At 35.2% G+C, this 23795-nt stretch overlaps 1 protein-coding gene across 5 annotated transcripts in view; it reads left to right on the forward strand.

Moving 5' to 3' along the window:
• NEGR1 (neuronal growth regulator 1) overlaps positions 1–23795 on the forward strand; it is an 841086-nt gene that overhangs the window by 489415 nt on the left and 327876 nt on the right. For all 5 annotated transcript variants that reach the window (XM_049618497.1, XM_049618499.1, XM_049618494.1 and 2 more), the window contains exon 3: positions 10548–10673. In XM_049618497.1, coding sequence (XP_049474454.1) covers positions 10548–10673 — 126 coding nt within the window. The remainder of the gene's footprint in view (positions 1–10547; positions 10674–23795) is intronic.

The raw sequence follows: 23795 nt of genomic DNA on the forward strand, positions 1-23795 counted from the left end.
ATTCCACACTGTCTTTGCTGTAGCTTTATGATAGTAAGTCTTTTTTTTTAATTTTTTTTATTCTTTATTTTTTGAGAGAGAGACAGCAAGACAGAGTGGGAGTGGGGGAAGAACAGTAAGAGAAGGAAACACAGAATCTGAAGTGAGATCCAAGCTCTGAGCTATCAGCACAGAGCCCAATGCGGGGCTTGAACTAACAAACCACAAGATCATGACCTGAGCCGAAGTCGGACATTTAACCGACTGAGCCACCCAGGTGCCCTTATGATAGTACGTCTTAAAGTCAGATAGTGTAAGTCTTCCAACTTTCATTATTTTTTTCAAACCATGCCTGAATTTGGCAATTTTAAACAACTACAATTAAATATTTTACTCATGATACTGTTATTTGAACACAATATTTGGAGTTTTATAAAGATGACTGAAAGAGTTAAGAGCCTAGAAGAGTTAGGGTGCTTCTTAGGCTCCCTTTTTGTTTCTGTTGTCTCAAAACTTCTCCATTTGGGGTCCATGTGTAGGGTCTACATTTGTTCTATCCACCATGGTGGCCCCAAAGCAGTCAGTCTAATTATCTGGCAACTTGGACCTGGAAAAGCAAGTGTTCTTAGACGACAGGGCAGAAAACAAATGGTACTTTATGATCCAGTCTCAGAAGTCACATAGCATTACTTCCTCCCCAAATCTATTATTTGAGGTGGCCAGAAACTTACTTACTCAAATTAATTGTGAAGGTACTACTAAGACCTCATTCATGATGGAAGAAAAAGAATTGGGGCCATGTTATAAAACTGCCATATAAGTCAATTAACAAAAAGGCAGGTGAGTAGGTGGAAAAAGAAAGTGGGGACTGGACATGTAGAACTCTGCCCCATGACAGATCCCATCCCTGGCAACCACAACAAAAAAGTCATTAAATTCTCAGTACATTACTCATAGTAGATGCCCAGCAAATATTAACCTTTGCTGTAGGTATCCTTTTGTTAGACATGTTTCCAATAAGGAAAGAGAACCACAATGTCCATTTTTGAATCCTTCTCCAACTACTTTCTAGCTCAGTTTCTAGAAGATGTGTGACTTAGAGAAGGGAGCACTATTTTCTGCCAAGGCTTAACACAATTCCTTGGTGAGCTTGTTGGACCACATGGAAATCTCTGGGACCTATGTGAAAGTACATGCATAAAAAGTCTGAAATGAAATATATGAAATTATTAATAGTGATTTTCTCTGAATTGTGAGACTGTATTACAATGAATGACTCAAAGCATTGACAGCCATTTGTTTATAACTTACCAAAGGAGGATTTTAGAAGCTTCAGCCTCCTAAGTGATTTTGAGTTTTTCCCCTCATTCTTTATATATTTTTCTACATTTTTTCCAATAGATGTGTACTACCTTCATAATCAGAAAAAAATATTTTATTCAAAGAACGACACCAAAGCACTTCAGAGAAGGAATTATTTTTCTGATTGCACTGAAATGACACATCTCCTCTACACGTACAAAAAACCAGCATAGCAGCCTTTAGATATAAAAATCTGCTAACACATTTGTAAAAATCTCAGCCTAACAAGGAAAACTCATATTGAGCTGGAACAGGCTTACCTCCTGAAATCAGGAGCCAGGTGTTACATTATAACTCTATGAGTCCAAGGGTAGACATTGGACTTTCCTGTGTTTCAAAAACACTAAAACATGCTTTTAGCTATGGGAAATATTTGCTAAGAAGGCAGCTGGGTTCTAGTATGGCACAGCTGGGCTGTTGCCTCTGGTTTATGTGGAGAATAATTCAGCACAGAGGATGAGGCAAGAAAAGTTCACCCAGGCCGTTCCAGAGGGCATTTGCTGGCACATTTTCAAACAGAACAGTGGAGCTGGACACCAGAATTATGGGAATAGTGACTATACTGAAAGAAGTAACCTACTTTCCTTAAAATTCCTGGAAGGGGTATCATTCGCTCTCTGGGTTGGAATTTTTTAAAGTCCTTAAAGTATACTGCCAAATTGTTTCCAAGGAAAAGCTAATTACTTATTCTTAATAAAAGGTTACCATCACTGCAGGTTTAAAGATTTGGACTTGGCTCCTTAAGAATTCTGCTTCTCTAGGTATGGACCCCTACATTAGTGTGCTCTGAGGAATTTCAGTTGTGATGTTCTCCCTATGTGTTTTGTAACCGTCCTCTACTGGGGGAAGGGTGAATTAAGCAGGCATTGTAGATTCCCTGTGATATACAACACTGCTGTAAGTGTGCTCCAGCCTTCCCGCTGCTGCTGCCTGAGGGAGTAGCTGCTATTATGGTCCTGATTTTAAGCAGTATTTTATATCTTTGAACCATCCAAGTAAGTGAAGCTGAAGCTCGCCTGAGGTACAGCAGGGATTTGAACTCTGGTGTATAAACACTCATGTGTGGAGGCCAGCTATTGATCCTCTAGCCAAAATGAAGCAAAAATAAAACCTTTACAGTCCAAAATATTGAAACTCTTGTATAACAACGTGGTATTATTTGCCTTCACAATGTTTATATAGCAGATGAGAAAGTTGCCATCAATCCAAAATTTAAAAATTGTTAAATAAATGTTAAGCTACTAAAACCTAACCTTTCTAAATCAGTACCCTTTATTCTTTTTATCACATTTTAATCCTCATGTGTGCTAAGCCTTCGTAATATAACCTATATACATGTAAGAAATATATATTTGTTTTGCCATGGGAAACCTATTTAGCAAATACACCATTCTTCAATGAGAAAATCCATCTTAAAATTTAGAGATTACTTGCCTCTTTCTCTCATCCCTCTGATGCACACCCCATGCATTTGGCAGTCAAAATAAGATGGAGAAAATGGGAAGAGAAAGAGAAGCTATTTCCACTTTGATTTTTCAATAACTCCATGTCCTTTGAGGTTTGTTCCTCTCACATGTTCATTTTCTTCTCTCCATTGTGGATTGTCTTGCTCACTGCTATGCAGAACCAATTCTGGATTTTCTCAAAAGAAAATTACACAGTGTGGAAGAGTTTCCCATAGCATCTTTCTACCTTTGCTATGGTGCCCTCACTACACCCACCTTGCTGCTGTCAGGAAGTTTGAAAATAAATGCAAGCTATTAAGGAATCATCTCTTCTAGGGGCAGTTACATTTTAATTTTAGGCCCTTGAAGGCAAATAACTACTCTAAGGATCTGGAAGAAGGCCTATATAATTACAATGGAGACTTTAAATGTAGGTGAGAATAGTTCATGGAGAGATCTTTCTGTTTTCCCATAAAGCAGATAGATTTTGGAGCTCACTCTACACCTTTTGGTCTAGAATCTCCTGAACTAGCTCTCACCACCCCAAGATTATAAAACACTCATCAGATTATCTTAATGATTAACTGGGTGCAGGAAACTAATGTTTTTAACCCACAAAGTCCACTCAAATGCCATCTGTTTCATAAAGCCTTGTCTAATATCAGTACCCCCTCCAATTCTGACTCCATAGGTAGAGTTAGATTTACTACTCGGGGTTCCCAAAACAACTTATATTACAAAATCCACTTTGTAGGATTTATGACTCCATATTATAGTTAATAGTGTTAGGTTTTTCTAACTCTTTAGACATAGACTTTAAGATTAGTCTCCCTAATCAAGTTGGTGCTCAGTAAATGTGGAATGGATGGATGGATGGATGAATGGCTTAACGTAGGTCTCTGCCAATTTTGCTATTTTATATAGTGACCTCCTGAAGGGCAAAGCCAGTTGAGAAAAACGTGGAGATAGGTTTTCTAGAAAAGGAAAAACACTAAGCTAAGCAAAATGATTCAAAGTTTGAACCAAATTCTGAAAGATACATCTTTTCTCAGACATATTCTTTGCCCCCCAAAGTAGTACTGGCATATTCCATCCGTAGGTATTCACAAATCTGGCAAGTTTGCATTTACAAGTCACACTTGGGTTATTTTTTCCTCCTATCACTATCTGAGTGATGGGATGAGGGGAGAAGCCATAGAAATCTCTGAAATGTCATAAACTATAAAAAGTCAGCTATAGTCTATGAGCCGGAGAAAACAATGTTGCTAGTTAGATGCAAGCCAGGAAACCATCAGGCACCCACAAGCAAACCAATTTAGAGGAAAAAAATCCTGAAACAATTTCTTCTTCTCTCAGTTTGAGAACAGCACCTTTTCCAGGAGGTTTGTTATGTAACGTAGCTCTGCTTTCACTTTCTGGGGGCTGGCCAAGACTGAAAAGGGAAGTGCCAGCCTAGGGAAAGGAAGACTGTTCTTTTGATGCTGCCAGCCATTACCAGAGATGGGAGTGCAAAAAAGCGCCAATTCTCTGAAGATTTATAGTTATGTCTAGCTTGTTGATTCAAGCGGTTTGGAAAATCTTCAGAGATATAGCTTATTCGAACTAACTTAGACTCCGAATCTATGGAGAAGGGAAAAAAAGGCAGAAATAATATGTGTACACTCTTAGGGTCAAATCCTTTTGACCCCAAATTTACATAGCTTTTTAAGTAAAACAAAAAAACAGACAAACAAAAAAAAACAACTCTAATCAACATATGCAGTACTAAGATACGACAGCCTATTCTGTTGGGTATAAATGTATATGATTATTGCCATATCATACGCATTTTGCCTGGCATAAACTATGGTAGGCAGTGACATAGGAAAATACTGTGTTTTTAAAAGAATATTGAATCCCCTGAATTGGAGAATCCTTGAAAAAAGTCACAGAGGACTCTTGACACTATAATTATATTTTCACTATATTCTCACATATTTATATTACATCATTCTCACAGTGGTATAAAATTCTATGGGAAATATTCATTACAAAGTCAAAGACATATTAGTTCAACCATAAAAGAACAAGAAAACAAATATTTGTTGAATATTTTCCATGTGTCAGGACCTTTTCTAGGTGTTGGTGATAGGCTGTTGCATAAACTAGATTCCTACCCAAGGTCTTTACTTCTGTTCTATGAGAAGAAGAGGTAATTAACAATGAAGTAAATATCAATGATACTGACAGATATAAGAGATGCTATAACAAAGAAACTATAAGAGGAGTGTGGAAGGACAGAGGGTTGTGGGTACAAGCTGTTATTACAATAAGACACATGCCCAGAAAAATCTATCTGGCTTTAAGATGATCAAAGCCATCAGTGATACAATGGTTTAAGGTAAAATTCTAACCCTTTAACATTCACTCTGAAATTTTCACTCAGTGTTTCTTGTTTGTAGGAAGTTTTGTGGGTGGAAGAATTCACTGTGAAGAAAGCTAAGTCAAGCAAGACACCAGAGACATAGAATAACTTTTGTTTTTATTTATTGTTTGGCCTAGTGAACATATTTGTAGAACAGATCTGGTGACCGTGTGCATAATCCAAATAGATATATGGAAGCTTTTAAATGATTTTAGGAATAGCTTCAGAGAATGATGTGAAGAGTGCACTTGCCTATAAAACACTGCTGTGATTTTTATACCCTGAGGAAACAAGTGGGTTTTATGCCAAGAATATTGTGGTTATGGTAAATACTGAACTGATGTTTCCTTCAATAATCTGTGAATGTTTGGGGCCAGATTAAGTACATACTTCATCCATTTTTCTTTTATCCCTGTAAATTCAAAGAAGACTTCCACATGGATTTGTATGTGCTGTGGTCTTTCATTGACTCTCACAACTTAAGAACTTGATGGGCCATTTAATTGATTCTAGTGAGCCAACACAACTTTCCCAATCCAAATAGTCACTGTCTTGCACTTACAGTTAAGATAATCATCAAATATATCATCTAAGGTTTTCAGTGTTATATGTGACCCAGCCTCACATCTCACGGAACTTGGTATGGGTGTGAACTCTGTTGTGTTTATTATTTCTCAAAATCATCTACACATTTAATATGATAAAACACTGGGCTCATATGATTCAAATGATTCATATGAATCATAGTCTCATAGTCATCCTTTTTATTGGTTATGTTCCAGACTACAAGATGGATTTTATTGGTTATGTTCCAGACTACAAGATGGATTCTTAGAAGAAATTGAAGTTAACTCTGTGAAGGCTGCTCATTAAACAAACAAGTGAAAGACTTATTTTATTTATATGTAGATAAAAATGGGTGTACTTTAAAAACAAAAAACAGATGAAGCCACTCACAAACTCAGTTGCACATGATGATGCAAATGGTGCAGGATAATCCCAAATGGCTGGCCCTGTAGAAATCATTAGTTTTTGGTTTGGATATATATTCTACAATTTTCCTTACTGATACTGCTCCATACCCTGCCTGAGGACACTGTGATAGATGGCTGAACTGAGAGAAGGCAGTCGGGGCAGGTCAGACTGCACATTTTTTAGTGAAAGTGAAACTAAACAATTTTAAATTACCTTTAGTAAATTGAAATCAAGAGATTCACCTAAATATGCATTATCCCCTCACCATGGTGAGGTGAATAGGAGTTGAGGACGCAGTACTAGGTAGTAGTTGAATTTGAGGCCTGCAAGTAATTAAAGGCAAAGCAGATGATCAATTTGAGGATCCAAGAGTTACTCCCTTAAATGTATATGGGAATTTCAAAAAACACTCCATCCTAACACAATCTTCCAACCTCTGTTGTTTAGAAAGTTTCCAATGTTCTTCAATTCTGTAACTGGTGACATAGAACAATTAATTATGAACACAGTTGCAAAGTCCTAAGAATCCCCAATAAGGGTCCCCTTAGGAGAGAGATATTCTGTGATTCAGTATGAAATCTAGAACTTCATTGTTTTACTTATGGTATCGTGATGATGATAACAGTGATGATAATGTTATAATAATTTCTTCCTATGAATTAAACAAGTTTACATTTAGATGACTAATTTATTCCTTTATTATTCTGCTCTAGGTCATAAACATGTGCACAGCAACTCAAAATGTTACTAAAATCTGTACTTACTTAGTGATTTAAAAATTGTTGAATTGATTGAACACTTATGCACCTTTTCAGACAAATGATTTTTCAGCTCAATTTCTAAATGAAAAGAGTTTGAGAGAGTTTAAGATAAGGCATATGGAAAAGGAACATACACCTAGAATAGTAAGATATTTTAACTCTCCTCATTGTTCTGTTTTTCTATGCAAGTGCATAGTATTTTGGAAATACTATAGACATGCTGCTTTGTCACTCACAGAGCTCAACAGAGTCCTCCCGACCTGTGTGCATGCATGATTTATACCCAAACTATAACCCAGGGACACCCATCAGAACTGAATGATCTTAAGATGCCTGAGGCATTACCATTCTTCCCTGCTCTTGTTACCCAAAGTAAAAGCATCTTTTTTTCTCTTCTATTTTCTCCTAGCATGATGCTGCCTCAGATCATCCCAAGTCCTTTCCCAGTACCATACCTTATTCTAGATGCAGAGCTAACAATACCTCTATTTCTGTTGTCCTACATTGAGGCTATTAATAGTTTTTCTCTATTATAAATAGTACCACACTGAATAACTTGGTGCATAAACTATCCTACATGGTTCTCTTTAAAGGAAACCAACATAAAACTAATGTCTGCTGATTTGGTCGCACAAGGCATACCTATTAGACGTGTGTTCCTCATGTAAAATGGGAAAGGAAAACATGGAAAATATTTGTCTTCTCTTCATTACTTACCTAATTGCCTCCTTCTTTTAATTTTAAGTTCCTTGAGGGCAAGGATTATGCCTTGAAAATTTTGCATTTCCTGTGAGTCCAGAATTATTCCCTCCACAATACTCAGTAAAAGTTTGCAGTCTTGAACTGAATATAAAATGGCTTTGAACAGGCAGCAAAGCAACACCTGTTTTTGCCTCCACGAGCTACAGTGCATGTGAAGGATTTCATTGGCCCTCTTTACACACAGCATCTGCTGCCAACAGGTGATGCATTCTAGGGAGAACAGCCTTGCCAGAGGGATTTTCCTTTACTAACATCCTCTTTCCAGATGTTTCTTCCCTGTAACATATCCTGACTTATGAGGCCCCGGGAGGCAATTGCCATCACTGAGATGACATGTCACACCTGGAATTCAACACTCTTCCCCACCACACAATTTCCCAAAGTTAAATGTCAAATCTAAGTTTATTGCTAAGGGACTTAGTTGTTTCTCTGTGAAGCCAAATAGTGTGCTTAATATTAGTTTACCACTCATGTTTACCACTTTAAATATAGGTAGACATGTAAAGAGTAAACTAACTATTTTAAGATCAGATAGAATTGACAAAATAATATACAGGATAGAATTCATGGTCTTGTGGCATTCCATCATTTTTCTTAAATATACATACCTTTGCCCAAAATTGAGTCAGTTATATGTTTGGAATACGTCGATAAACTTGACTGATCTCTATGTACTGTCTCCTGTATGAAGGAGGAAAGTACTATATAACTTTTGTTTAAATAGTGGCCATTTGCGTGTATGTAATTTGTGTATTTATATATGTACATATGTACACACGTATTTCATAGTTTACTGTTTCAAACCTGCACCTACATCCGTATATCCAGATGATCGTTTTGTTTAATTTAAGTTGATTCTTATTAGCTCTCCTATTCACCAATGAGTCATGAACACTTTTTTCTACTTTCCTCCAAGGGTATCTTAATGTCTTTTATTTCTGTTCTGTTTCAGTTAAGCTAAAAAGAGTCTTCAGTTTGGAATGATTCTTATTTTTTTTATTTTTATTTTTGCCTGGGAAAACTCACTGAAGAGTTTAATGATAATTTGTTTTAAATGCCAATTAAAGAATGTCATTTAGAAACACTTACAATGGTATATTAGTTAGCAATAAGCTTTTTCCCAAATCTTAGCTACAGTTATATATAATCAAATACTTTATATTTATAATCAAATCATTCTAGGGGTTCTTTGGTAATGGAATATTGGTTTTATTTAAAAAATCTAAGATGATATTCAAAGTATGGATAATTTAATTTATCCCTGTGACAAATTTTAATTACCTTTTTTAAAATAGCTGTGAAACATATCTTTTGCATAAAGAAAGCCTAAGAATGGAACAATTAAAAGAATTCCAGTAAAAGGGTTATTTGTCTAAAAATTATGAAGACATCTAATTGCCAATTTTTGGTTTTTACCTGGAACTTCAACATACTATAATTTGTGTAGAGTAAACTAAAACTTATGGCACAAGCTGGTCATACACACTGCCAAAGTGATGAGTTGGTGAAAGCACAGGAAAAGGGCAGTACTGAAATGAAATTCAAAAACCACATATGTGTCCTAGGGCATTTAATAATGATAGCTAATACTGATACCAGGTGCTTTAGTAAGTTCTTTAAAATACAGTGGCTTATTTAATCCTCACAGCAGCTATATGGGTTTCATCTTTCACATGAAGACACTGAGGCTGAGATACAGACGTAAATTGCCCTGGATAACACAGCTGGTAGAGAACCCAGGATTCGTATCCATGGCATTTGAGGAAGAAGTGAGAGACCATCTGATATTTGAAAGGATATGGACAGTTTAATTGGAAGTTCATTTAGGGATTTTCCTATCCAGCATTCCCAAAGTATATTCCATGGTCACCGTTTTTTTCAAATGCTCTTGGATAAAAGCATACATAGTCTAGTACATGAGGGGGGAAAAGAAAAAGAACATACAAACAAATACAATAAGAACTTTTCCCTTTCATTCTTGGAGATTTACAGTAAGCATAACAAAGGTTCTAAGAAATCCCAGGGTGAAGAGATCTGTTTTAACCAGCGGTTCCCAGCCTTCACTGACAAGAAGACACTTTTCAAGCCCTTAGAAATGGAGCCCCTTCAAATATAAATGGTTAGTAAGTCCACCCCTACTAATTGGCAGATTGAAAATTGAGGTCCCAAATGCTTTTGTAACCCTGAAATCTCTTTTTTTAAATGTTTATTTATTTTGAGAGAAAGAGAGAGTGCAGGTGGGCACTCACTTGCGCACAAGCAGGGCAGGGGCAGAGAGAGAGACAGGGAGAGAGAACATCCCAAGTTCCACACTGACAACGCAGGACTCAGTCCCACGAACCATGAGATCATGACCTGAGTCAGATCTGACAAGAGTCAGATGCTCAACCGACTGAGCCACCCAAGCACCCCTTACCTCCTAATCCTATATATGTTTTACCTCACTTAGCTTTGAAAAGAGCAACTGTTCTGCTATTTTAAGTTTCTTCCAAATTTCCATTCTTATTAAATCATCTCATCAAGAAAGCCATCATTATAGTGGAGATACATAGGTGGAACAGATAGATTGGCTATATGGCAGTGTCTGATACAAGTATGCACAATAAAATTTTAATTGAAGTAAAATTCAAACTTTTTTGTTATTAATTCATTTATGCTGAAGTATTCAATATCTAAAAATTGGCGAACAAATAAAACCAGCCAACAAACAGAAAACTCTAGGAGAGTCCTAACAATCCAGAGAATCTCTATTTTGAGTGGTGAACATGGGCTGTAAGTATAATATCATGGAGTTGATCATGTTTAGTTCAATAGAATTTTACTGTATTTTGCTGACCACTGAATGTTTTGTCATTTCAGTTCCTCCGAAGATATATGACATCTCAAGCGATATGACCATCAATGAAGGAACCAATGTCACCCTTACTTGTTTGGCCACTGGGAAACCAGAGCCTTCCATTTCTTGGCGGCACATCTCACCATCAGGTAAAGCAGAAATATATCAGTGTTGTTTGAACCATTGCTCATTATTATTCTGTAACCTCGACGTTCAGAACCTAAGAGTCAACTTATATTTTTTACATATTTTTTGTGAGATAAACAGGATACGTATTTTTATACTGAATCTTTATGCCTAAAGGCACTGTAGTTCACAGAAGTTAAATGAACGGTTTCTGTCAGAGCCCAGATTAGAATCTATGTCTCTTGGTTCTTAGTCAAGGTTATTTTCATTTTAGTGTACTGGATAATCACAAATCAATAGACATAAAGCTCAAATGGAAATATCACAAGAGAAATATCTTCATTTAAATGTGTAAGGCTTTTATTCAGTCGTCATTCACATGTTAATAGGCCAGCATGAACTGCTAAGGTAATCAAGAGAGAATGAAATTATACAAATTATGAGGTTGCTGGGTCTAATTTCAAAATGCAGTTCAGAATCAAGGATTTGGCATTTAGAATTAAATTTTAACTGATAAGGGATCTGAAAGCCCAAGACTTTAAGTAACTTGTACAAGACCACAGAGCTAGGTGAAATTAAGGGATGTAACATTTTGTATGGGTTTCGGGTGCTTCTGCTACAGTGCACGTTCTCCTAAACACATTAAGTCAACTTTAGGAAGTTGGGTATAATCATCATCAAAACAAGGCTGTTTCCACAGCCATTCTTCACAGCATTACCAATTTGTGTAAAGATTAAATATTTGAACTATATAGCTTTGAGTTGTTCCCTGGAAATAACAGTGGTACTTTTAATGGATAGGATCCCACCACATACTCGATAAATGAAATCTGATTTTATTCGTCTTATAGTTTTGGTGGAAATAGCTCTAACAAGGCTAGTGTGATGAAACTGCTTTTAAAGAAATCAGAAAATCACCCTTCAGGTAGGTGTAGAAAGAGTACAATGGCCACATCCATTTTATCTGCTAATGCTGTCCTTAGTATCACTTGTCCTTAAGTGTCTTTGAGTTTCCTCATTTATGCAGTCGGTCTAATGAGACTTACATCATATGCTAAGTATTAGCATGAATGTGAGAAAAAAATCAATAGAACAGCAGTATATACTTATATAATATGCATTATGGCCCCTATATTATTTCTGAAGCAGGAGTGTGCTCTTGACTGCCAATACTTCACTCCTTAGAGCAGCTACAGAATCATAAAACTGGTATATGAGCACTGAATTAGTGGCAGGACTCTCTATGGGGTCTAAGTGAGACAAACCGAGGGCAAGCAGTTAGGATACAAATACTTTTATCTCAAGGTTCTCATCCACATCAGTTCAGCCAATTGTATTGCAAATCTCATAGCCTCAGTTTCCTTCAGCTAGTTTTCTACTTTCCAAAAATCAAATGATAAAAATGCCTAACTATTGTGAGACTTAAAAAAGATAATAAGCATAAATGTGCTTTAAAAAGTATAAGGTGATATGCAAATGTATGGCTGATTCTTAATCATCTTTCCGGGGATTTAAATCTGATATGGCAATATAATTTTTGTAAGAATGAAGCACATAATCTTCATCTTCATATAATTTAAGATTAATATTTTGGACTGAACTCTCCTGCTTTGCAGTGCTTGTTATTATGCATATTCTTCTTTTTAAGTGCTTAGATACATTTTGGTTTAATTAAATAGCGTGAATGTTGGTTAGTGAAGTTATTAGAATAATGATAATGGATAACATCATGAAGCTGAAAGAAGACAGATTGGGTTTATAAGTTAAACTGCGCATGGATTTATTTTTCTGATCCTGCCATACAGAGCAAATGAGTAAAATTAGCATAAATATTAACTATTCTCCAATGAATAGCTAGACATGGGCGATATATTTATAAATGCTTCCAATAATTTCAAATTATAATTTATTAATGATCTGTATTCAAATGCACAGCACTGTAGAGTTTCTGCTTTAAGTAACATGTCTTATAATTCTATTAAATTTCTCCAACTTACATACTTATATTTAAAGCAAAATCATAAACTCCATTGACCTGTCTATATTTTACCTAAGAAATATCAACATTTTGTATGCTCTCTTCTTTTGGTATATCACAAAAGAAAATGTATCTAAAAATAGTGGTCACCACAGGAACAGATAACAGATACAGATACACTCCCTGTCTGTACTAGAAATAATGGCTGGTTTTTGCACATGTGTAATTTGTTTAGATTTTTTTTTTAACCAGTATTTTTGTTAATTCTTGCTGATTTGTTCATGGTCTATATCAGTTTTACAAATGAACTAAAAAAATGGTCACAGGATGATAGCTCCACAGAGCTTCTCCCTAATCCCCACCACCATCCCCCACAAAAATTAGGTTGTGGGTTCAAACATATCACAAACATTGCCTTAACTAACTGGAGGTGTCATTCTACTTGTTACTTCAAACAACACATTGTACCTTTCACAAAAAACATCGTTCTTGAGAAGTTTCTGTATATATGAGCTTCCTTAGAGTTTATGTATGTTGATGATTTCTTTCTTTCTATATTTTCTATTCTATATCTAAAAATTAATTTCAAATTCATGTAAAAATTGTTACAGAAATAATACAAACTATGCCCTACATCCTTTACTTGATTTCATCCATCATTTTTCCCATTTGCTTCAACATTTGCTGTGTGTAGAGTATATGAAAATTTATATATTTTTTCATTGAATCATTTGAAAACAATCTGCATACATCATGGCCTTTTCTTCCTAGTTATGTCAGTGTGTATTTCTGAAGACTAAGGGCATTCTTTTATGTAACCACAATGCTGTTTTCAACTTATGTGCATTTAACATTGGTATCATACTTTTGTCCCATTGTTATTCATATTCCAATTTTGTCAATTGATGGAATAACGTTCTGTATAGATTTTTTTTTCCTCTAAGTACGAAATCCAAGTATCTTATTTTGTTGTCACATCCCTTCAGTCCTCTTTATTCTGGGGTCTAATTCCTAATGGCATTACCAAACATTGACATTTTTCAGCACTGAATGTGCCATCCCCTTCTTTTTTAACAGGATGTGTTCTCACTTGGGGTTTGACTCATGCTTCCTCGTGATTAGGTTCTAGTCATGCCCATCTGGGACGAAACAAGTGAAGTTGTGGCCTTCTCAGGGAATGATATCCACAGGCGCAGGATATCCATCTGTCCCTCATTTGTGATGTAATTTTGATTACCTAATCAAGGTGTCTGATTTCTGCATTGCATAGTTCTCTCTCTCTCTCTCTCTCTCTCTGTCTCTCTTCTTTTCGCCATGCTACCACTAAGCAGTATTGGAGAGATTTTAAACTCTTAAGATGCAAATGTCTGTTGCTTGTTAACCTTCCCCTTAGATTTTGCATTACCAGTGATTCTTTTGTGAACTAATCTTTACTCTGATGATTACAAAATGATGATTTTTCTAGCTTGAGCAATCCTACTTTTACCAGTCAGCGCTTGGCATTCCACTGCAATCATTAACCTGACTTCCCCTATTTCTTACTTATTTATTACTTTATCTATTTATCATGGCGGAGGCTCATGGATTCCCAACTTTTTTAAACTTTTTATGTTTCATTACTGTCTTTGGTTATTTTGATTCTCCAATTGTCCCTTATTTGGTGAGTAGAAGTCACTTCATTCTGATTCCCATGTCCTTTTGATGTGTTACCATCATTTTTTTTTCAACACTTTGATGCTTTCTGGCATGGCAAAATATGCCAGGTTCATCTTGTATTTTAATTGCCCTATCTGTGGAATCAGAGATTTTACATTACTTCAAACAGTTGGATACAGTATACTTGGGGTTATAATAATTATACATTGGCTTCAAATATATAACCCTGTTCACCTGTTTTATAGTAAAATTATTAGAAACTCAGACATCTAGACTATTTTCTATGATACTCTATTAACCAAAAGAACTTAAATAACTTTAGTGCAAAAAATTAACCATATTTTGTTTGGTTTTATCTAACAATCCTGGGATAGGGCCTGGAATGTAGTGTGCATACAAAAGGTGATTACAGAATTAATGGTAAAAAGGATTTATGTCAAGCAGAACATAAGGAGGCAATTAATTATTCGATCATGAGAAACTTAGAAACTTCATGCATCTTTATTTACAAGTGATACTACTGCTTTAACTAATCTATGACTAACTTCTTATATACTTAGACATTTTCAAGGTTTTCTCAAAATTTGTAATCTAAGGTAATTCAATTTCATGTAATTTAAAGGGTAAGGTAAGGTAATTTAATATAATTCCTAAGGGAATTCTAATAATGAAGTTTCCTACCCACAATTTCTTAGGCATCAGACGGTGCTGGTATAGTACAGTGGTTAAGATCATGAACTTTACATCAGTCAGAACTGGGTTTGAGACCCAGATCTTCATCTTACACACTGTAAAATCTTTGACAAAACTGTTAACTCCTTTAAACTTTACACATAACATGGTGGTACTGATGGTGCCAGAATTGTTATGAGTATTAAATGGAATAGTATAGAGCATTGAACAGAGTTGGTGACTTACAGTAAATATCATGTAGTATTAGTGGTTAATTTACTACTGAAATGTGTTTAAACTTTTGATCAAATGGAATCTCCAACCCTGTTTCTAAAATTGAGGGGCTTACTTACAACTCTTGAATGCACTTCACATAGCTGCTCTCAAATGAGGGTATCATAAAGCTAAAACTCACTTAAAACTTTTAGAGAACATTGACAAATTTACACAAGTCATCTGATTTTGAATATGAAAGCAAAATAAAATTCTTAATCATACATCATTAGATTAATAAATCTAGATCCACTCAAAAAAAAAAAAACAGGAAAAGTTAAAAGATACATTTTAAAATAATAGATTATAGATATCAAATTATGAGGCATTTTGAAAGCCTCTATCAAATTTCCATTTATTATTCATTGCTGCTTATCTTAATCTTTGCTTCCTAGTTTCTTTTTATACTTTGATATCTGGAATCTCCAGAAATGTTCTCACTCTACCCTGTTGGTGTTTATTAGCTGACAAAGATATTCTTTTAGCTCTGGAGCAAAATACGATCATAAACACTGGATTGTATGTCTTAAACTCCCTTTTGTCTAATTTCCGTATGCCTAGTGCTGTTTGATGGAATATATCACCCTAATTATCCATAAGAGTTAAGGCTATTGCTGAACTGAAGGTAAAGACTGTTCATGTCGTTTTGTCCTTTTATGTACTGGATTCCATTCATCCTTTCCCACTTGTCGGTTCTTTTTTTTTAAGTACATTCATTTATTTTGAAAGATAGCACAAGCACAGGGAGGGGCAGAGAGAGAGAGTGGGAGAGCATCCCCAGCAGACTTTGTACCCTCAATGCAGAGCCTGACGCAGGGCTCCAACTGCGAGATCATGACCTGAACCAAAATCAAGGGTAAGATCCTCAACCAACTGAACCACCCAGGTGCCCCTGTCAGTTCCTTATTCCATTAAATATTCTCTCTCTCCCTCCCTCATTAACCTCTTCCCCTCTATTGACTTCATCTTGTCCACAAACTCCAGTTATTCTTTTCTGAAATCAATCTCATGACACTTTTGCTTGGGCTTGTGACTGGCATCTTATTTTGTTGTTGTTTTCTGTTTGTTCCCTCTAGTTTTTCTCTCTGTTTTCTTTTTCCTGCCTTTCTGTGAGTTACTTGGCCATTTTTGAATTCTGCTTTGGGTTTTTGAGTGTGCTTCTTTGCATAAATTTAATAGTATTGTATCATATAAGCATAATTTATCATAGTCTACAGGTATCCATATTTTACTAGTTCCAGTGAAGTATAGAAACCTTACCTACATTTATTCTCCTGCTTTTTTGATATAGCAATCTTAAATATTTCTCTACATACAGTGGTATAGTTTGTGTTTCAACTGCCAAACATATATTAGAAAACTCAAAAGAAGGGAAGTATTTTGTATTTATCTATTCTGTTACTCTTCCTTTTATTTAGAAAACTTCCTTTAGCCATGCTTTTATGGTAGGTCCACTAAAGATATTCTCTCAGAATAGACTTCTGAGAACATCTTGATTTTGCCTTTATTCTTAAAGGATATTTCTGCTTGGGATAGAATACTGAGTTTAATAAGACATACACTTATTTAACATTCAAGTAGCCTTAAAATAACCTTAAGACAACATTTGGAAATCATGTGGATTGACATATAGAACCTTTGAAAACTAAAAACGAGTGTTTTCCATGCTTGCCATAAGTCTTGCTATACGTTTACCCCAGCTATAAAATAAACAGTATAAACTGTCCATTAGGAATATAACAGATATTGCCAAACTAAGGAATATTAAGGATTTTAAGATTGTCAAAAGAGAGCCATTTCAGGATAACAAAGTCAGTATTCATTAGACCGTGGGTTAGCAAGCTAAAGCCTGTGGGCCAACTGGCTTTACTTTCTATTTCTGTAGATGAAGTTTGTTGTTGTTGTTGTTGTTGTTGTTGTTGGAACATAGCCATGCTATCAACTTTACATATAGCCTTTGACTGCTTTCTCAGTACTACAAGGTAGAGTTGAGTAGTTGCAGTAGAAACCATATGGTCCACAAAGCCTAAACAATTTATTGTCTGTTCTTTTTTTATTATTATTATTTTAATGTTCACTTATTTTTGAGAGAGAGAGAGACAGAGCACGAGCAGGAGAGGGGCAGAGAGAGAGGGAGACACAGAATCCGAAGCAGGCTCCAGGCTCTGAGCTGTCAGCACAGAGCCCGATACGGGGCTCTAACTCACAAGCCGTGAGATCATGACCTGAGCTGAAGTTGTACACATAACCGACTGAGCCACCCAGGAGCCCCATTGTCTGTTTTTTTAAGAGTTGGCTGACCCCTGCCTTAGATACTTTAAAAGAAGTTTAGGTTTTAAATTTTATTTCCTAGCTGTAAGACATACAGGTTTAGCACATTAAAACTTCTATAACCTTTAAAGAGAATTAAGACAGAAATGTTAATTATCAGAAAAAATAGAAAGCTATAAAAAATGAAAATTATTAACTAAAAACGTGTACCATTCAAACCTATTGTTTAAAATAATTCTGAAAATAATTTGAGTCAATACAGGTACAAACCAGAAGCTATTACTTTCTATTAGTGCTCTTGATTCTATTGTCATTCCCCTTTTGTGAAAGAAAGTCTCTGAAACACTTGAGTGCTGGGCCAACCCCAAGGATGGTATGATGAAGAGGCTGTGTGTGTGATCCTCGCAAGCTGGCAGCCTGTCGCCCAAACACTGTAATTCTTTAAGAGTCTTTTTTCAGGTTTGCAATCCTGACACTGCACTTTACTCTTTAATATTAGGAAGAAAAATTTAGTAAAACCAGCAATTTATGCTGATGACATTTCAACAATATGAGATCTTCAGATTACAAGCTATGGTTCTGGTTCCATTGTAGAGTTGCACTCTATGTGGAGCGTTTGTGAATTTCCATAATGGGTTTACATAATGGATAATTATATAATGAATGAATCTACATAATGATGGCAAGTTAAACTTTTACCATAAGATTGCACACCAATAATTTATATATGCAGTTAAAAGTGCCTCTTTGTTCTGGGAGTTTTCTTTATAATTTTAACTTTCATTTGTCTGTTTCCAGAGACCTCTCTACTTCTATTTAGTTAGTGGTGGGCTACGAGGAATTGTTTGTATTCAGAACTGTTAATGCCTACTATTTGATTTTGAAAACAAGAAAGTTTTCATTATTTTAAAACACATATAAGGCGAAGCAATGAGTCTGATGATACGATGAATCAATATAAAATATAATCCACTATTCTCAGGGGAAAGTGCTTACCCATATAAAACAGAAAACATGAACCCATCAAGAATTTCAAGCATTTTATAAAGGATCTTTTTTTTTTTTCTTATGGAACTTGATTTTCTGAAGGAGCTGGGCATTAGGAAAAAAAAAATACACACACACACACACACACACACTCCAGTTTATCTCCCTTGGGTGGACTGAATTTTGGAAATAATGGTTGGTATTAGGTTATTTATGTATATTTTTTAATTTAATTTGTTTTTTAAAAATTTAAGTATAAATTGGGGCACCTGGGTGGCTCAGTTGGTTGAGCGTCTCACTTCGGCTCAGGTCATAATCTCATGGATTGTGGGTTTAAGCCCCACATTGTGCTCTGTGCTGACAGCTCAGAGCCTGGAACCTCCTTTGGATTCAGTGTCTCCTCTCTCTCTGACACTCCCCCTGCTTATGCTGTCTTTCTCTCAAAAATATACAAACATTAAAAAAAGTAAATAATTTAAGTATTATTAACATACAATGTTATGTTAGTTTCAGATGATGTGCAATATAATGAATGATTCAACAATTCTATACATGATTCAGTTCTCATTATAAGTGTGCTCTTTAATCCCCTTCAGCTTTTTCACCCCTGCCCCCCACGCCTCCCCTCTAGCAATTGCCAGTTTGTTCTATATATTTAAGAGTGTTGATTCTTTGTTTCTTTTTCCCCCCTTTGTTCATTTGTTTCTTCAATTCCACATAGAAATGAAATGATATAATATTTATCTTTCTCTGACTGACTTATTTTACTTAACATTTTACCCTCTATATCCATCCATTTTGTTGCAGATGGCAAGGTTACATTCTTTTAGGCTGTTTATGTTTTAGGAATTAGATTTTTCTAGATTATTTTTTCAGAGTGATTTCAATGTCACCTTACATGTATTAGGAAAAGGCATTACATAACTGGTTATATTAAAACAAGTTAGGGCTTGTTTATAATCTTAGAAAATTCAGCTTTTAATTTGGTTGTAAATTTCATGCTAATTCATGCTGAGGTGAGACTCCATGGGTAAAAATTTCACTCATAATATTAAAATAGATCCCATATGGTTCCAGAAAGATCACCAGTAGGTACTGTGAATGTATAAATGAGCCCAGTTTGGGGTGCCTGGGTGGCTTAGTTGGTTGAGTGTCCAACTTTGGCTGAGGTCATGATCTCATGGCTTGTGGGTTCGAGCCCCATATTGGGCTCTGTGCTGACAGCTTAGGGCCTGGAGCCTGCTTCTGATTCTGTGTCTCCTCTCTGGCTGCCTCTCCCCATCTTCCCCCCCTCCCCCCCCCCCCCCCGCTTGCACTCTGTCTCTCTCAAAAATTAACATTAAAAATAATAAAAAATAAATAAAATAAAATGAGCCCAGTTAATACTTATATTAAGTATTAATTATTGAGCACTTAGTATGCCCCAGGCACTGTTCTAACATAGTTTAACATATGCTATCTATTTTACATGCAAAGTATTATAACTTCATAGATACATTTATGAAGAAAAAAGCATGATGTTCATTTGAACCCAGGTTGTACTGATCATTTAAACCCCAGCAGTCAGTGAAGATACAACTTGGTTTTACTTCTCATAAATGTAAAATCATGTCCATCAAGACTACATTCCTATACAAACAAGCTCTATTGAAACTTAAGTGCTGTTTCTGGCTTATTACTACAATAAGAAAAAGAAAATATGTCAATAATGATTTTTTTTTACAAATCAAGACCCAAAGTGTCATTGACAGTTATAGACATGAGCATATGGTTGGCTTGAAATAAATTATTAGAGGAGTTATGATCTCCTGTGTAAAAGAATGCTATACCCATTTTCGTTACTCAAAATCAATACATTGCTATTGAATTTTAATGGTACTCCACCTTGTTTTAAAATTATACGTTTCTTGATTAACTTGACCATAATTAGTACAATCATCACTAGTGGAAAATTAAAATGATTTTAGTAATCTTGGATTATAGATCAATAAAACTATGATAAACACTTTTTATTCTTTTTATGAGCTATCTCTGTATGACCTATGATTCAGGCAAATACATCTACATAGTAAGTACTCAATAAATATCTATTAAAGGATATAATATTTTAGAATACTGTAAATTCTTCACATGATTAATAAATTCATATTTGCTGATTAATGTCTTAAAAATTAATATGACTAATAATTATTTTCCTTTATAACCTTTATGAATAGATCATTTCCCCAAAGAAATTATAGAAAAAGCTAATAACATTTTTATAATTATTAAACTCCTATTAAACAAGGCACTTATAACAGTGCTAGAAAGGACATAGCTAGTACTTGTACTACTTGGTTTTAAATCCCTGTTTTGCCACTTACTACATGTGTTACACTGGGCAAATTTCTTAAGCTCTCTGTATCTCAATTTCTTCATCTACAAAATGGAGATAATAATAGTAATAGTAATGGTAATAATATCACAGGGCTGCGATCTAAAGGGAATGCTAACAAACAAGAGTTTAAGAGAAAACTCGGGCAAAATTAAGAGCTCCAAATTCTTGGTTACTATTATTAAAATTTCTTTTACAGTTCATCGTCAGGTAAAAGTTGCTTGAAGACAGATGATGAAAGATGGCGATGATAAATACCAATAAATGCTGTGCACGTATGTGATAAAAATCAGATAATGATTGCATTTCTAAACTTGTGAGATGCTTTTTTGTATTTAGTTGTTTCGTACAGAAGACAAAAAAGGGATTACTTTACTGAGCAACTACCACAATGACTTCTAACAACAAAGTTTGAATTATTTATTCAGATTCTGATAAATGGTGGGTGGGGAATGAGAGCGGAGGACAGGAAACACTATGTATTAGTGGAGGCATAAATTTGTTTTCTTTAGTTTTATTTTTGCTGTAGGAAAAAAAATCCATAAAAATAAAGAACAAAAGAAAAGTCTTTCAGACAGCTATAGATTCCTAGGAGACTGCCTTCACAATAAATGAGCAAGCCTCTCTGAGACTTCTGTATGATTACTAACCTAAACAAAGCCAAGGTCAAGGATACAAAGGATACTGTGACCAGGAGACCAGGAATAATGGTGCTTAGTTTTTCTGTTTGTTATTATTATTTATAAATCCCCTAGACCTAGTTTACCGTGCAACCCAGTTTCAACCTGTTAAAATTCCCAAAAAAATTATGGAATATTTTTTATCAGAAGATGGTACTTTCATTATCTATAAAAATGTTACAAAAGTGACTTTGTCCTAAGGGAAGAAGGTCAGCATTCATGAAATGTCCCCTAGTATAATACATAATGAAAACGTCTTATGAAATGTTGAGAGACTAATTTTGCCAGACTGACAAAAGAGACAAAATGCAATATTTATTGTATATAAACTTTGTGTGTAAACTTTGCCTAAGAGATGGAGACTAAAAACCTAGAATTGTTGTGTATTTTTGTCTAAGGTTATGTTTCACTGTGATCTTTAGAAATTTGCAGAGTATATTCTTGCATAAATTTACAGATTAATAATAAGCCATACTAAAGTCTCAAAAACTTGTTTTTAAAATATACAGGATTATGGAATTCATTAAAATAACTTTTTTTATTTACGTTTTATTTTTACCTTCCTTGTTAGCCAATTTTTTAAAATGCTTCCTTTTGCATTAGGTTTGAATTTAATCCAGTACTAGCTGTATTGTTTCTGGACAGTGCTGAAGCTCTGAAGATGTATTATACCCATGCATCATCATAGCATTGTCATTCTGAGGATATATTAGTGTAATACATCTTCAGAGCCCTCAAATGAGAAGCTGTCTGGAAGGAATGGGGTGAGGAGCAAATTCAATTCAATTACAGGACAAAAGAACCAGCTGAAGAGAAGGAGAGAACTCTCAAAGCAAGATTCTCAGTGGAGTTGATTACAACCAGGTATTTCATGGAAGTATACTCCATTTTTCCTTTTGTGACATGACAAAGACTAATTATGGATTTTGAACACACATCTGTAAAGATAAAATGGCTTCTCAACCCTGTGTTTGACTCAGTAGGCACCTGATGGCTTTTGTGAGGCATTTAATTGATTTTTGAGAAAGTCGTATAAACATTCATATTCATTTAACATATAAGCCTAAAGTATATGACAACTTGCAGATTGGTTTATTAAAATGTGATAGGTGCAAAGGAATGTTTGCCCTTCAAATAAAGTCTTAGTTGGCAATTCTTAAATTTTCAGACATAAGAGACAGCAGCTGGCTGAAAAATGATCAACAGGCAAGAAATGAGAAAACCAACAACTCTTCTTAGTCAGCCCTTGACTATTTCTACTAGATTGGGCTGTCTACAGGAGCCTGGGTGACTGTCGGTTAAGTGTTACTTTTGATTTTGGTTCAGGTCATGATCTCAGGGTTCCTGAGATGCAGCTCCACCCCACTGGGCTCTGTGCTGACAGCAAGGAGCCTGCTTGGGATTCTCTCTCTGTCCCTCCTCTGCTCACGCACACATACATGCTTTCTCTCTGTCTGAAAAATAAATAAATAAACTTAGATTGGGCTGTCTGGAGTGATCAATAAGTCTTATTGCTAGGGTAAATTTTTCTTCTATAGCTCTCATATGTTAAAAAGAAAAGAGATTCTTAATTTTGTCATAGTGCAAATACATTCAGTGTTGAGAGCGTTCAATCTGGCTAACATGTTTTGCAAAAATAGATTGCTTAGTAAAAAATCCTTAGCTCATTATATAATGGTTATATTATGAATATTTATTTTACATTTATTTTCTTTAAAAATCCTCTATTGAACACTTACATGCCAGACAATTTGTTAAACAGTGAATACACAGATGTAAAAGGCAAAAATACAGCTACTAACTTCAGAGTTTACAATCCTGTTGGAAGACACAGATGAAGAGGGAAATAATTACACGTTAACTAAAGACTGTATAAAGTCATAGACTATGAATAAAACAAGGAAGTATCTTTGAGAAGCTATCTTTTAAACGAAGCCTTGACTTGAAGCTGAAGGAAGGGAGGCTGCTGTGTGAAGTAATGCTGTGCATTCTGTGTAGAGAGAATAATATCTGCGAATAATTGAAGCAGGAGAGAAGTCAGTGTGTTTTAAAACTGAAGGCAGTGGGTCTGGAACAAGCAGAGAAAAGGGGAAGAGAATAGCTTAAGGTGAGGTTGCAAAAGGTTAGCACGTGCTGGTCAGATCAACCAGGGGTTAGAGACCATAGTGAGCAAAATAGGTGTTTGTTGTTTGTTTGTTTGTTTGTTTGTTTGCTTGTTTTTTTAAATGCAGAGGAAAGCCATGGAAGCATGGGG

Source organism: Panthera uncia, assembly GCF_023721935.1.
Source record: "Panthera uncia isolate 11264 chromosome C1 unlocalized genomic scaffold, Puncia_PCG_1.0 HiC_scaffold_4, whole genome shotgun sequence".
Lineage (NCBI taxonomy): Eukaryota > Metazoa > Chordata > Mammalia > Carnivora > Felidae > Panthera > Panthera uncia.